This window comes from Stegastes partitus, unplaced genomic scaffold (genome assembly GCF_000690725.1).
Source record: "Stegastes partitus isolate 25-593 unplaced genomic scaffold, Stegastes_partitus-1.0.2 Scaffold703, whole genome shotgun sequence".
Taxonomy (NCBI): Eukaryota; Metazoa; Chordata; class Actinopteri; family Pomacentridae; genus Stegastes; species Stegastes partitus.
Genome location: NW_007578434.1, coordinates 20034 through 34690, shown reverse-complemented (window position 1 = coordinate 34690; position 14657 = coordinate 20034). Strand labels below are relative to the sequence as shown.

The 14657-nt window shown below is 40.5% G+C and overlaps 1 protein-coding gene across 2 annotated transcripts in view; it reads left to right on the top strand.

The window, feature by feature from the left end:
- Nucleotides 1-3647: 3647 nt before the first annotated feature.
- The window catches only part of cnpy1 (canopy FGF signaling regulator 1), a 17376-nt gene continuing 6366 nt past the window's right edge, over nt 3648-14657 (top strand). The window contains exons 1-3 of one of the 2 annotated variants that reach the window (XM_008290913.1): nt 3648-3710; nt 9184-9286; nt 9874-9989. In XM_008290913.1, coding sequence (XP_008289135.1) covers nt 9193-9286; nt 9874-9989 — 210 coding nt within the window. In that variant the 5' untranslated portion in view covers nt 3648-3710; nt 9184-9192. Of the gene's footprint in view, nt 3711-3768; nt 3970-9183; nt 9287-9873; nt 9990-14657 lie in introns of those variants that run through there. The other variant, XM_008290912.1, reaches the window with a different exon arrangement.

Genomic DNA, 14657 nt, shown 5'->3' with positions numbered 1-14657 from the left:
AGATACCCTTTGGAGTTCTTGAATACAAACAAAAATGTTAAAACTCAGTGTGACTCAAAGTCATCGTGTACATCTTCTCTGGGGGCCAACAAATATACTTAAAGCACCCCCTTCTTTGTAAATGTGTAGGTCATGCAATAAATCTTTATCATACTGCAGAAATATCCTGACTGCTTTCATCCAGCTTTGACTCGTCTTGTTTTTTGGCTATACCAAGCTTGTTACAGATCAAGGCAGAGGCTCAAGTGCAGGACAACAAAAACACAGCAGAAAGAACTTAGTTCAAGGACAAACCAGGACTTAGTATAACCAAGCTAAGAAAGCTGAGAATAGGACGAAGATAACTACATGCACACGGCGCGGCAACACAATATAATATACAGAATGGCGAAACTACACAGAGCAAACTAGCAATCACTCGACAGTAAGCACAAGCACAATAAGCTACCGTGTACCCAAGAGAAAGAGAAACTAACTCGGCTGCAAACCAGGCGGAGGAGAATGGGAGAGGGAATGCAGACAGAGGAGGCATGAGGCATGGCAGGAATGGTGTCCCAGCAGGCATGGGGGAAATCCAGAGTGAACCAGGTTGGATATGGCAAGACAGGAGCTGAGGTATCAGCGCATGGCAGACGGAGTTGGCAGGGAGGGTCACAGAACTGTGGTGAAGGAGAACATGGTTAATGCAGAGCCAAACAAAAGCAAATATAAACAGAGCAGAAGCCAGGGTTGACTAACTGGTTGCTGTACAGCGGTCCAGCGTTGTGTAGTGGTCTGAGCCAGGCTTTTATCGTCCAGGTGTGACGAGTTGCTGGTCAAGCACTCCCAACTGCAGGTGTGCTCATTTAGGTAATCATCCAATCGGCTGCACCTGCATGCATGTCACACACACACACACACACACACACACACACACGAGGGAAAAGGGCAAGGAGGGAGAAGGAAAGGAAAGGGAAGGCTACAGCTAAGCAGAGGTAGAAGTGGACAAAGCTACTTTTCCCATCACTGCATGTCATGTCATGAGAACTATTTTTTTTTTATCAACCTGTAAAATCAAGGCCTTGATGTTATAGTTGACATTCAATTAGTAGCAGGAAAACAAGGTCAGATCTTCCTGTGAAGACACCACCTGGCTCCCTGTCTCTCACACACACACACACACCCACACACACACAGGTGAGGAAGAGTTACAGTGTGACGCTTCATAAGGCTCAGCTTGGAGCTGAGTTGTTATGTTTGGAGGTGAGGATAGTGTTCTTCAGCAAGATCCATCAGAGACATTCCAATAACATACAGTCCAATTCTTCAGTTCTACCTGACTGATGGGGAGTTTCAGATGTTCATGGTCACTCCAGCTCACATAGCTATGTGGTTTTGAAGCTGCCAGTTTACACAACAAGGCTATTGATCTGCCATGTCAGGAGTGACTCAAGATGTTATTGTGGGTGAAACTTTCTGGGGAGTGACCTTATTACTGCATTATAAGTGCTTGATAAGTTGCGGCCTAGACCTCCTGTCCTGTTTAGAGATGGCTGTTCAAGTTGAATATAAATGGCTTCCTTTAGTTCTCTGTCAAACCATCTGTCCTCTCTGTTCAGAATGTACATTGCTGTCCTCAAACGATTGTCCCTCATCTTCAGGTGCAGGTAGACTGTTGAGTCTTGTCCTGATGAGCTGCTCTCCTGTGTTGAGCCATGCGCTTGTGAAGCTGTTGTTTAGTCTCCCCTGTGTACAAATCTGTGCCCGCTGTGCTGCATTAGACTGCATATACAACATCACTCAGCTTGAGGTGGATCTGTTTTTGTCTCAGTATTTCTGTTTTTTTCTGGTACAATAACATAAAAGCTAGCCAGAAGGGGGAAAAAGGGAAAAAATAAAGAGGAAAAACTGAATTATTATCTGTGTAAATAGCTAACGAGCTGACTTTATGTTAAGTTAATAACATATTACTATGTTAGCCTACTGTAGCACGAGCTAGCGAGTGGGAATTCTTTAGTACTGTAGACTAAGCAACAATATTAATTCATGATTTGACATTATTCTTACCTCAGGAATGTCAGCAACATCAACAATAACAAAGCTATAATAGAGTTGTGATTTTTGTGCTAGGCCTACAGACTTGAAATAATTTGGCAACAATCAAACTATTTTTTACAAAATCCAAAGGATTTCTGTACGTGTTATATTCCATTTATGTTACAGCTAAAATGAGAGTAACATCAACATTTTAAAATAAAGTTAAAGTAATGCAGTAGTAACAACTTTATATTCACCAAAATTACTTTTGAACATTTTGGTCAATATAATCTGAGTTTTTTTCCCCACCAGTTTAGGACAAATCTTACATTGTGGGGAGGAAGATGCCCCTTTCAATATTTTACAATTAGTTGTATAAGAATACAGTGATGTCCTTTAAGATTATTTGCCCTCCAGATGTGTTTACTCAAACATACTTCTAATGGAAAGCAAACATTTCATGAGTTACAGGCTGGAGTTACAAATGTATTCATTTAATTGACTGTATCAGGAAGTGGTTTGGTGTTTTGGGCATGGTTAAAGTAGTGGCATTTATTACGGATTGTGGACATGTAATAATAGTTATTTTTTGCATTAATTTACAATAGTTTTTTTTCCTGCAGGCCCAGTTGAAATACAAGTAAGATTTCCACATTCAGCAAAACTGTCCTAAAAGTCACAAGCAGCTTCATTGAAAGAGAGAGTTTGGACATCTCTGTTTACTCCAAAGGACCATTTTTTGTCTCAAATAGCCCGCTGGCGCTGACTATTTCAGGGAACTATCTGAGGTCTCCATGCATCACGTGACTATATTTTGGACCTCCGCTGTCCTCTCTCTCCAGCCTCGCTGATCACAAGGGTCGTTTGAGATGAGTCAGGTCTGTGTAGATTACATCACCGGCGATCAACGTACAATGTATACTGGTTAGATTTCTGCCCGACTTGATCACGAATTGCTCTGACATTAGGCAACAATAACATGAAGTTTGGCTGCAGTTTCTTGGGCCAGAGGTATATCTTGATACATCCGGCTCTCACCAGATCGAACAGCTGATTGGGTTACTTGTTGACTCAACAATATCACTTTTGATTGAACCTTTTCGATTTAGTTGATTGCACAGACGTTTCAGGTCTGAATATCTGACAGATCAGACACAAAAACTCTCCTTTAATTCTTACTATTCCATTTGCTTTTTTATCTGTTTTCTCTTTGTTTACGTGGTTCGAGGGGTGCATGATTGGTCTCATGACTTATGTACAACTGATCTGATGCTGGTTTACATTTCAATTTATGTAAAAAGGAGATTGAACCATGAAAGGTATTACAGACTGTGTAGCAACTCATAAGTTCGTCGAAGAGCATTTTAATGAAACTGTCCCTTTTCATGTGGACTTTTAACTCCTGTTCCTTCCCTGCTCTCGTCCTCTTTGCAGCAGGCGGAGTTTACCTAGAACGAATCTGACGTCTGCAGACAGCGCAGCTCTGTGATTCGTCTGTGCTCTCCGAGTCTGCAACCTGATTGGCTGCCTGATCGAACGTGGCTGCAGCACAGCCGGGCACGTAAAGACCGAGAAAGGAGCCGACTGTACCTTCAATGTTAAAGCAGAAATAAACTTTTACATTGAATGTGATCGAGCGCTGCTGTAACATTGTAGAATAACATTTCCGGCGCACTGTGGATTACTTTCTACATGTAAGCTGCTCTATCAGTTTCTGTGGTATGCTCAAATATAGCAAGATATTAATCGATGTATATTTTACTTTGAACGTCACGAGCGGAACGTTGCAAGTCATATCCAGTGGTGAGTGAAAGCTGCCACTTGATGGGTCAGATCAGAGAGCTGAGCAGAGATAAGCATGTACATTCAAGTTGATGACAGCTCACCACTTTAGTCAGAACTACGCTGTCATTTGAGTCCGAACGACTCCACATCCGCTGCTCTCCTCTGCAGGTAAGTAAAGCTGTCTGCAGGCCGGTCACGTATTCCTTACTGCTGCCGGTTTGAACCGTACCCCGCTGCGAAATATGGGAATTTAATATATTTCCAGTGTTTTGACCAACCGTCACAGCGGCACTGACCTGATGAAACATATGACACAATTTGCCTTGACTCAGACTACTATTCGGCAGGGTTAGAGTACCCAGTTCATCAAGCTGCACAAATTTACATACAAGTTAGTTTAATTCCTGCTTGACTCACCTGCCATTTTCAAATGAAATGGGCTACTCAGTTTGGGGTTGCACGCAGTGATAAATACATGTAAAAAGTGACATTTTATGAAAATAGTGTGCCTTTTATTGGCCCACTAGTAGATAAAGTGGGAAAATGTCCCAAGTGACAACCAGATAGCCGTTTCCACAGGCGGTGGGGTCTCCAACCTGTCCGCATCCACAAACGTTTCCCTGAGGTGGCCAGGTGGGACACCTGAAAGTCTTAAGGTGGCACACAAAAACCAAAAGCCATGACTGAATTAGAGGAATGCTATTATGCTGTTGTACTATGAAGGCAAGTTGAAAACTATGTCAGCACGAGACTTAAGCAATCACACACCTTGTTTCCTTGTTTTACAGTTAATGGTGTAAGGGCGACATCATTCAGATTAGCCTAGAAGAAAAGTGTTGGTGGAGTATTTGAGGAGAAAAAGTTCAACTACAGACAGTATATACTTTAAGATTCCAACACCAATAATTCTGGCCGTGTGTGATGTGATCATTTATCTAACTACAGCCACTCACGAGTCATTAAAATGGATTTTCATCCTTGCTCGGCCACCTGTTGCCATATTTTGGTATTTGCTTTATTGATTTGAGAAGTCATGCTCTATAACACCTGTATACACACAGTAATGCCACTGATGCAAATATACTGCTGTCAATGGAAGAAAAAACTGGGGAAAAAATGCTTGATACAACAGAAAAAACATTTTGACTTTATGGGAAGTACACAGTGTCATTTGCCATTAGATCCTGGCACTAAGTCTGATTATTCTAATTCAGGGGTGTCCAATCCTGGTCCTCAAGGGCCACAATCCTGCATGTTTTAGATGTTTCCCTCCTCCAACACACCTGATTCAAACGATCAGGATCGTTATCAGGCGTCTGCAGAGCTTGATGATGAGCTGATCATTTGAATCAGGTATGTTGGAAGAGGGAAACATCTAAAACATGCAGGATTGTGGCCCTCGAGGACCAGGATTGGACTCCCCTGTTGTAATTGAAGTTACAGCTGTTGTGTGTAGATGTTAGCAGCTGTCTCTTTAGAGACACTCGGCTCCTGCCACTGTCTGAAGCCATTCAATAAACTCAGAGAAAAGACTTGTAAAACGGTTGAACTTCAACTCCAAACCTAGATTACATTTGTTATTGTTGGGTCTCATTAACCTGACCTGTTTGCACAGTCTGTCTTCTTCCCACTAAATTTGTCTTTTAACAGACATTTGTAGTTCATAGAAAGCCAATGAGCCAAGTGAATGTACGCAAACCTAAGAAACAGAGTTGAGTGAATAAAATGTGTGTGATAATGTTTATGTAGCAATAATAACTAGGAGATCTGTTCTTTTAATTTCTCCATTTCTCCCATCTTCAATACCAATTGATCAGTTGAAGCCATTTTTGTACCCAACCTTATTGGGAAAGACAAAATTTCTGTCACACAGACTTTCACAAACTCACAGGTACTGACAGATGCCGAAGATGTTACAATAGCCAAAGTAGGAAGTTGAAACCAGAAATAACGTCATTTTTGACCTCCAAATGGTAAATGCACAGTTGAAAAAAACAAAACAATATGGCTGTAAAACAAAAATATTCATACTTTAGCTTTATGTTGGTTTGAAATTTGTCCATTTATTCAAATACAAAGACAACTGTACAAAGCACATATTGAAAACAATATCCATATGAAGTGTTAACTTTAGCCTGATGTGGTACTTCTGGTGGTTTTTGAGCAAAGCGAATGATGTTCAGAAAGTATTGCACTGCTGAACTCATTAAATACAGAGGCTGTACCCCCCATTTTGTAAAATTATGTAAAATGCAGAAGCTGGGGTCGAGAAACCTTACCCGAGTTACCAAGTAGGAAATGTGACTTCTGGTGACGTTTTCTTTGTGAGCTCTGACTGTAAGCCATTGATGCTCACAGATGTGTTTGTCACAGTGGCCCTTTGCTAGCTAAACCCCCACAATGTTCTCTCCTTGCCAACACTGCCCATAATCAGCCTCTTTGCGTCAGTACAGTATTAAACACAAACAAGCCACAATCTTCCATCTCTATAAACAGTAAGAGGCTTCACCTGGTGGTGCAACTAGGTACTACAGCTAATGCAAGTATATTTTCTGACATGCAAGATCTTCATCTTCTGCCTTATAGGTGAATATATTTTTAATCACTTAAATTATTAGCGGCAATTCATTGATTCACTATTAATCACTGACATCCATATTGAGGAATTCCAAGTTCCCAGTTGCTTAACCATAGCATAACAAATAGACAGCATTTCAACTTCTCTGTATCGGGCAATGCACTAATGCATTGGTTTAGGGGTAGGGGGTTTATATATTCTCTTTTATTAAGATGACATAATGTTCAAAGAATTACAAACCTATCTCTGTTGTTCTATTGCTCTTTTTTCATTGATCCCATTGAAGTGTCATTGTTTAAGTTTCTTCTCTGTACATAAACCCTAAAAGTTTATACATTCAAGGGCCTCATTGTATCTCTTCATGTGCGATGTCAAAACTATTAATGAAAGAAAAACATACCAGTTGACAGTTGGCTCTTTGGAAATGTATTCACATAGACATGTTAGAAATCAGTAATCTACATAAAATGTCAACTGATTCAACACTGTGTCACCTCAGTAATAGCATTACCTTTAATTTGACCAGTAGATATTCACGTTTTTTCTTTTGTAGAAACTCTTTTGTGATTTTAAAGTGCATTTTGGATCTTTGCCATGCTGGAATGTTGCTCTTCAAGCTTCTGTAGACTGGGAGTCATCTTGTCCATCAGCATTTTGGTTTATCCACAGGCATTCATGGTGCATTCGCCTTTTGCACTGATACAGCTCCATATCATCACATTCCCACCTCTGTGCTTCTGAACTGAACACATTTATCAATGTGTCAACTGAACAAAGAATGTGCTTCCAACATTCATCATTTTTTTTCTTTTCTTTTCTTTTCTTTTTTTTTTTTTTTAACGAAGTTTAAACTTGTAGTTGTCTACTGAACAGCAAGCAAGGGTGTTTTTCTTGGATGTCTTCCATAGAGGTTGACATTATGGACTGTCCTTCACACTGTCTGAGCTGTCACACGAAACACAGACCTCAACGTCCTTGTGCCATGTCTGAAGCATTAGCTGGTCTGTGTTGAACTTAGTTTCTTCTTTGTATTTATAAGGAAGTCTTTCTGAAGTGTCTGTTTTGGATTGTTTATAAGAGGAAATATTCTACTTGTCTATTTAGAAGAAATGCAATCACTGAGTGGTGACACAATTTTGAGTCATTAAACATTTAAAGGCAACTGCACAGGGGTGTCCTTACTTCTGTTGTTTCCTGTAAATACTAGTTGTGTGTGGAAAATCTAAAGAAATCAGCCAAGATATCAGGAAGAGAATTGTGGACCTCCACAAGTCTCGTTAATCCTTGGGTATGTCCAGAAGCCGGAAGGTTCCATGTTCATCTGTTCAAACGATTATACCCAAGTATAAGCACCATGGGAATGTCCAGCCATCATACCGCTCGGGTTCTGTGTCCCAGAGATGAAGCGTTTTGGTGTGAAATGTATCAACCCCATAACAAAAGCAAAACACCTTGTGAAGACACTGGCTGAAGCTGATAAGAGAGTCATTATTCACAGTGAAGTGAGTCCTGTACCAACATGGGCTGAAAGGCTGCTCAGAGAGGAAGAAGACATTAGTCCAAAAGCAACATAAAAAAGCCAGAATACAGTTTGCAAATGCACACAGAGACAAAGAGCTTCATTTTTGGAGACATGTCCTGTGGTGGGCTGCAAGCTGGTAGCACTGTTGTCTTGCAGCAAGAAGGTCGCCGGTTCGCGTTGAGTTTGCATGTTCTCTCCGTGCAGCGTGGGTTCTCTCCAGGTTCTCCAGCTTCCTCCCACAAAAACATGTTGAGGTTAATTGGTGATTCTAAATTGTCTGTCGGTGTGAATGTGAGTGTGTTTGGTTGTCTGTCTCTAAGTGTAGCCCTGTGATAGACTGGTTACCTGTCCAGGGTGTCCCCTGCCTTCGCCCTGAGTCAGCTGGGATAGGCTCCAGCCCCCCCGCGACCCTAGTGAGGATTAAGCAGTGTATAGGAGATGGATGGATGGATGGATGTCCTGTGGTCTGATGAAGCTAAAATTGAACTGTTTGGCCATAATGACCATCATTACATCAAGGAAAAAAGGAGGAAACTTGCAAGCCTGAGAAAACCATCCCAACTGTGAAGTATGGAGGTGGCAGCATCATGTTGTGGGGTGACTGGTACACCAAGCATAGTCATGATTGGTCAGATGCCGATAATGCCTCGCATTTTATGTGCAAGCACTCGTACAAAGTTCAGACAAACCTTGGTTGACTTAGCGAGTTACCGTCATGTGACCAGTTATCCTGAGTGCAGTTGTTAGGGTTTGTCAAGCCGGATCTTTGAAAGATATCGTAGGTATGTTGATCTTGCTTTGTCGTACAGACCCCAGTTCTGTCAGGAGGAATGGGCCAGAATTCTACCAAACTATTGTGAGAAGCTTGTGGAAGGAAACCCAAAATGTTTGACCCAAGTCATATAGTTTAAAGGCAGTGCTACAGAATACCAAGGAAATGTATGTAAACTTCTGGCGTTAAAGAAAGTAATAAAAAAAATTCTCTCTCTCATTTTTCTGGCATTTCGCAAATAGAAATAATTTTGGTAATCCTACCTGACCTAAAACAGGAAAAGTTTAGTCTGATTTGATGTCAGATAGTGAGGGGGAAAAAAGGTTAAGTGTCTTTTTGTACAGTGTATGTAAACTCTGATTTCAAGTGTACACAAAGTTTTTCAAGGTACTTGGCAGGTAGGTTCTTCAGCATCTTGGAGAACCTGCCACAGATCTTTAAGTTTAGATTCCTGAGAATAAGCTTCTGTCTAATCAGAATGTCAGTGTAATTGTCTGTCTCTCCTGTTAGGTATTCAATATGGCCTCATGGATTATTCAGATGACTATGATGGTGCTATCTGTCTTCATCAGCGGCAGTCAGGGGAAAAGGAACAAGATGCTCTACTGTTCTGGTAGGTCACAGAGCTCTCACTAAAGCTTTTCATTTGATGAATTATTGCTGGTGCTGTTGTTGCAATAAAGAAACAATTGAATTACAATGTCATCCGTTGCATACTAACAAAAGTACAAAAGTATCCAGCCTAACCATGTTACTGAGCAGAGAAAAAGAGAGCTGAACCTGGCAAACAGAACTGTTGGGAAGTAGAAACTGAGAGACACTGTTTGTAGTTCTTTGCAGATATTTACAGTTTTCTAGGGGGAAAAAAACAAAACAAGCAAACAGAAAAACATCATTGAACTTTAAAATCTGCAAACCTGCAGACTTTTCATGGTGTGTATTAAAAGCCTTATACAGTAGTGGTTGGGGGCATGCCACATGGATGAAAATGGCCTCAGCAGCTGACTGCATGTCACTCCACTCCTCTCTTTCTCCACAATTTCAGTCTGTCTCTACAGTAGAATATGGTGTCAGAGACTTAGTGTCATCTGATAATGTGTTGTACACATTCCCCTTGCTGGTCATCAAATGTCTGCAGCCTTTTGTATGACTCATCAAGTCCTATATTTACTTTAGTAAATTGTTAACTGTCTTTTTCAGCATGCAAGGCAATTGCAGATGAGTTAAATTACTCAATCAGTCTGGTGGACCCAAAGAAAACCATAAATGTCGGCAGCTTTAGACTCAACCCAGACGGGACCATGAAAGACAAAAAGGTACAGTACACATACACTCATTTAGATGCTATTGCCTAGAGACTTTGAAAACTGCCTAAACTCGGACATTCATGGAACCACACTACGTGAATACTTTAGAATGAAAAATAGATGATATGTGTATGGCTTACTTAATTTGAGTCCACATGAGCTCGCATGTGTAATAATGCTTCTCCACAGCTCCGCTATGCAGCACAGATTTTGAATATTGTGTTTTTATCATCTGTTTTTAGTGCGTTTTCCAGTGTTATAGAAGTATAAAACTGAACTATTGACATTCCCTCTCTGTAGTTTGATCAGTTGCAAGGTTCAATGGCATTTTCCCATGTTACTGCATAATATTCTTTCATACTACGTGATTTCCGTTAAATGATTGCTTGTAATATGAATGTTTCTCGTCAAAGTTAGTGTTTGATTTTCTTGCACACACAGGAGTTGAAAATAATACAACACATAAATACTGTAAAACCTGACAAAGATGCAGTGATTCGCTGTGGTCAGTGACATGAGGGTCTCACTGCAGGCCTTTTGCTTTAAGAGTAGATTCATCAATAGTGTTGCTGTGACTGTGTGCCTGGCCCTGTATGAACACAGTGAGAATATGGATCAAGGTTATTGTTCAGGGGCTAATGAGGTCATGTCCCACTGGAACCTGGACATCTTCTATTGTCCAGGGACCAGGCTATCATGAGGTGTCCAGTTCTGCCATTGATTTCTTGGGCTTTAATCCCTGTTTAGCAACTGACAACTGCACTGATTGGTGTGTGCAACTATGACAACAGGGCTGTGGTTAAAAGCAAGTGGTTAAATGCAATATCAATATCTATATTTTAAGCCGTTTGATTAGAAGCTATATTTCAATTTATTTGTCATCTGCAAAATGAATGGATGTACAAAATGGACGTATAAAATGACACAATGCGACATAAATTGGGTGCACACTTCTATGGAAGCCCAGCATTCGTGTTAAATGATGTTTTAAAAAATAAGCTAATCTGACTGGTATATGGACTTATCAATCATACTTATCGTTAAGCTAACCAGCCTGGGCGTCCCTATAGCTCACCTAGTTGAGTGGGCAACCAATGAACAGGGGCTATAGTTCCCTGATGCAGCGGTCGTGGGTTTGACTCCCGATCACGACCCTTTACTGCAGGTCTCTCCCCATTCTTCTCCCCCCTTTCCTGTCTATCTCCACTGCACTAAATAAAGCCAAAAAGCCCCAAAAATATATTTTAAAAAAGGCTAACCAGCCTGCTGCTCAAGCTCCCAAGTACACCAAACAACAAAGAACATGTGAAGCCTGCTTTCATGTAGTCAACAGAAGTTGACTAGTTGTGTATTTCCTCTTACAAACAACTGAAAACAAATTCTTAAGAAAGACTACATTGAAAAGTAGAAACTTAAAGCAACAGAAGTGAACATACCTGTGATCACTGACAGAAACGTTGGAAACCCTGTGATCTACAAGCCTGTTAAACATGCAGCCTGAGCCAACAGTGAAACCAGACCTTTCTTTAGCTATCTAGCTCAGCCCCAATTTGTGCATTAAATCTTTCATGTTTCCCTCTTGACATATATTGGAGTAGAAGATACATGAAACTGAAATACTTAAGTAACAAAGTACCAGAAGGACAGCTCAGGATGAGCAATGTGGACATAATGTGCAGCATTAGTACAGCACCCCTTTACCAAACAGAGCCATATGTTTTAGTAGAACTAAAAGTTTCATTTACACTGGTGATTCTTCCAGGGAGTACCCCTCTGCCCCTCCTCTACAAAGTCCTAAAGGAAACTAGTGGAACAATTGTGGAACCAAACATACAGCAATGAGTATTACTGAACATAAGAACTTAACTGCAGCCTCTCTAAAGTCGCCATAGCCATACTGTTCTTTAAGACATGCATGGCCCGTGTTTGTGCAATTTGGAAATTCAAACCTTCTTGATTTATAAAAAAAACAAAAAAAAAAACAAAACATAAAACAACATAAAAAAAAATATTTCCTGAACAGCCTGATTTATTTATCTGATGGTGCAAAATTTCTTTTGAAAACTTTGTGCTTGACTTGACCCAGGATTAGTTTCTCTGCTGAAAACAGTTTGGGATTGTTATCATTCTTCTCACCCGGCCAGGATAGTGTGGTTCCTCCAGAGATGAGCTCCTCCTCTGCCCTTAGCTGACACTAACCTCCACCTGTTGCTTTGTTTGGTCAATCAAATGTTACTGAGCCACAGAAGAAGCCAAACCTTGATCCCATGCCCTCCCGGCTCCCTCCTTTTCAGCAGCTTCTGACCTAGTGTGAATCGAAGAGGGAGGGATGTCACAGCTTAGATGCCATCAGTGAGGAGGATTTGCAGGTTTTAAGTCTCTGCTCTTTGGCCTCCTCACAGTAGGACTTCCTGGGGGCATGGGGCTGTTCTATGATACAAAAGTTAAACCTGCCTGCGGCAACAATGACACATTTAAGGCCTCCAAAGACATTGAACTTAGTTGGAGTGGTGAGTTGATCTCATAGTGACCGGTGGGAAGTCATGCATTGAGAATGAGAGGATGCACAATGGCATGCTCAAACAGTGACACATAATATCATGGCCCAGAAATGTGACTGAGTGAGGAGACATGCAGTCCTTTTTGTAACCCAGAGGTTTTGTATTTTTTCTCTCTCTGGGTTCTTAAAGGAATAGTTAACCATCCCAAGAAATGGACTTTTTGCCTACTGTTTGAGTATGACATAAGAAGCTTGATGTCTTTGTGTGAAGTGCAGAATCAAAATATATTTAGCCTTGCCTAATATAAAGACAGACAGACATGGGGAAATGATTCAGTTGCCAGCGTGCTTCTTTAGTATGCAGACTCAAGCGTAGCTATAAAAAGGTCAGATTTTAAGGTAAGGAATGTCCTGGAATTGTTGCTCAGTGGGAAGCCCATGAAGGAACCTGTCCTCATAACTGTGGTTTCAAAAAATCACTTTGATAACAAGACTTAAAGAAATTGCACGCTGTTGTTCATCAGGAAAAAAGTTGTGAAAAAAATATAAACAGGTGTTTGTAACTCTGTTTGTGATCACATTAAAAAACAAGATACAAATTGTTGATCAGTGATCTTTAGAGGGGGTGGTAAATGCATACACCAGAAGTTGTAGAGAGGATCACATTTCAGATCCTGATGCCCAGCAACTGTGGTTGACCGCCCCATTGGCCTCCCACCGAAAAAATAGTTCCTGATTGTGACTTTTCTGAAACTTAAATTTTCCTTTTTGATGAAGCCAGCCTTGCAGATTATCCCTCCTTCAAGTCTTGCTAAGATAAGCTGACTGTATCCTGTTTCCAGATTGATCTAGAGAGCCACGATACCACGGTTCCAAGTATTTTTGTGTGGGTTCACTTCTATATTTTAAAATCTGCACCTAATATAACACCTGGTATTCATGGACTTGTCTCGTCTCTCTAAGAGTGACGTTTGTCCACAAACATCTAGTGCTTATGGAAAATATTGTTCTTCAGAAGAGTAAAAACCTAAATTTTGAATCAATAACAAAGTTGGATGGTTTTTCAAAAATCATTAGCATAATATAAAAAGGTAATAACTTTGTGAATTAGTTTATTCTTTCTGTCTTGCTCTACAGGACCTCTCATAAAAAAAAAACAAAAAAAAACTCACTCATGAAAAAGTATTTTTTCAAACATTTTTCCAAATGCCTGCTTTTATACACTTTACCAGGCTTCACCTGTTCTCTAATTTCTTCCAAACTGCGAACATTGAGGCTATCATTTATTGGCATTCTATGGTTGCACCTGGATACATCCATAATTGCCAGCTAATTAAAACATTGGGCCTGACCTTTCAAACTGTGACAATATTTATACTGACTAATTCAGGACTGTCACAGCACCATCATCAAGACACAATACACCCAGGCCTTTGCCTGTGTGGCTGACAACCGTCAGGGAGGAGGTACAGGCCAATCAGATCATGAACAAACAAACTAAGAAACAAATCTATCCATAGAGCGCTCTGGACTGAGCACGCCTCCCTTCTGTCCAGATCTCCTACAAAATCATGAAACACCTGAAAGGACTTGTATTTTTACTGCGTACAATCTCCCTCCACTTTTACTACCCGCACACACACTTTGCCACTTGGATCACTGCATAAATTACTTTTATTCAGTTATTGTAATCCATAAATGATGTCACTTTTATATCTAGCAAACATGCAGCTCTTTCGCTTCCCTACACTTTGTGTGCTTTTTAAAAAAAAATTTTTACCCAGCAGATTGATCTGTTTTACCACCGTGCTATTCTTGATGTCGTCATAAAGTACAATAACAATAAAGCTCTCTAATCTGTAATATGATTTCTAATCATGGACATTCTTATTCACTAATCTGTGTTTACAGTGGCATAAAAGTCAGGATGGCATTTTAGCTTCTCCTACTGTTCATCACTTTGCTGACATTATTATTATTATTGTTATTATTATTATTGTCATTGTTGTTGTTATGAATTTATGGGTCTTTATCGGCCTATATCACCACAGGACAATGAAATTGAAAGGCTTCTGTCCACAGTGGGACAATAATGGCTCCCTGTCCAATGGGAATTGAATGGAGGATAGCATCCCTGAGTAGCCTATTCTCTGGCCCAACCGGTAGCACCCCCCCAC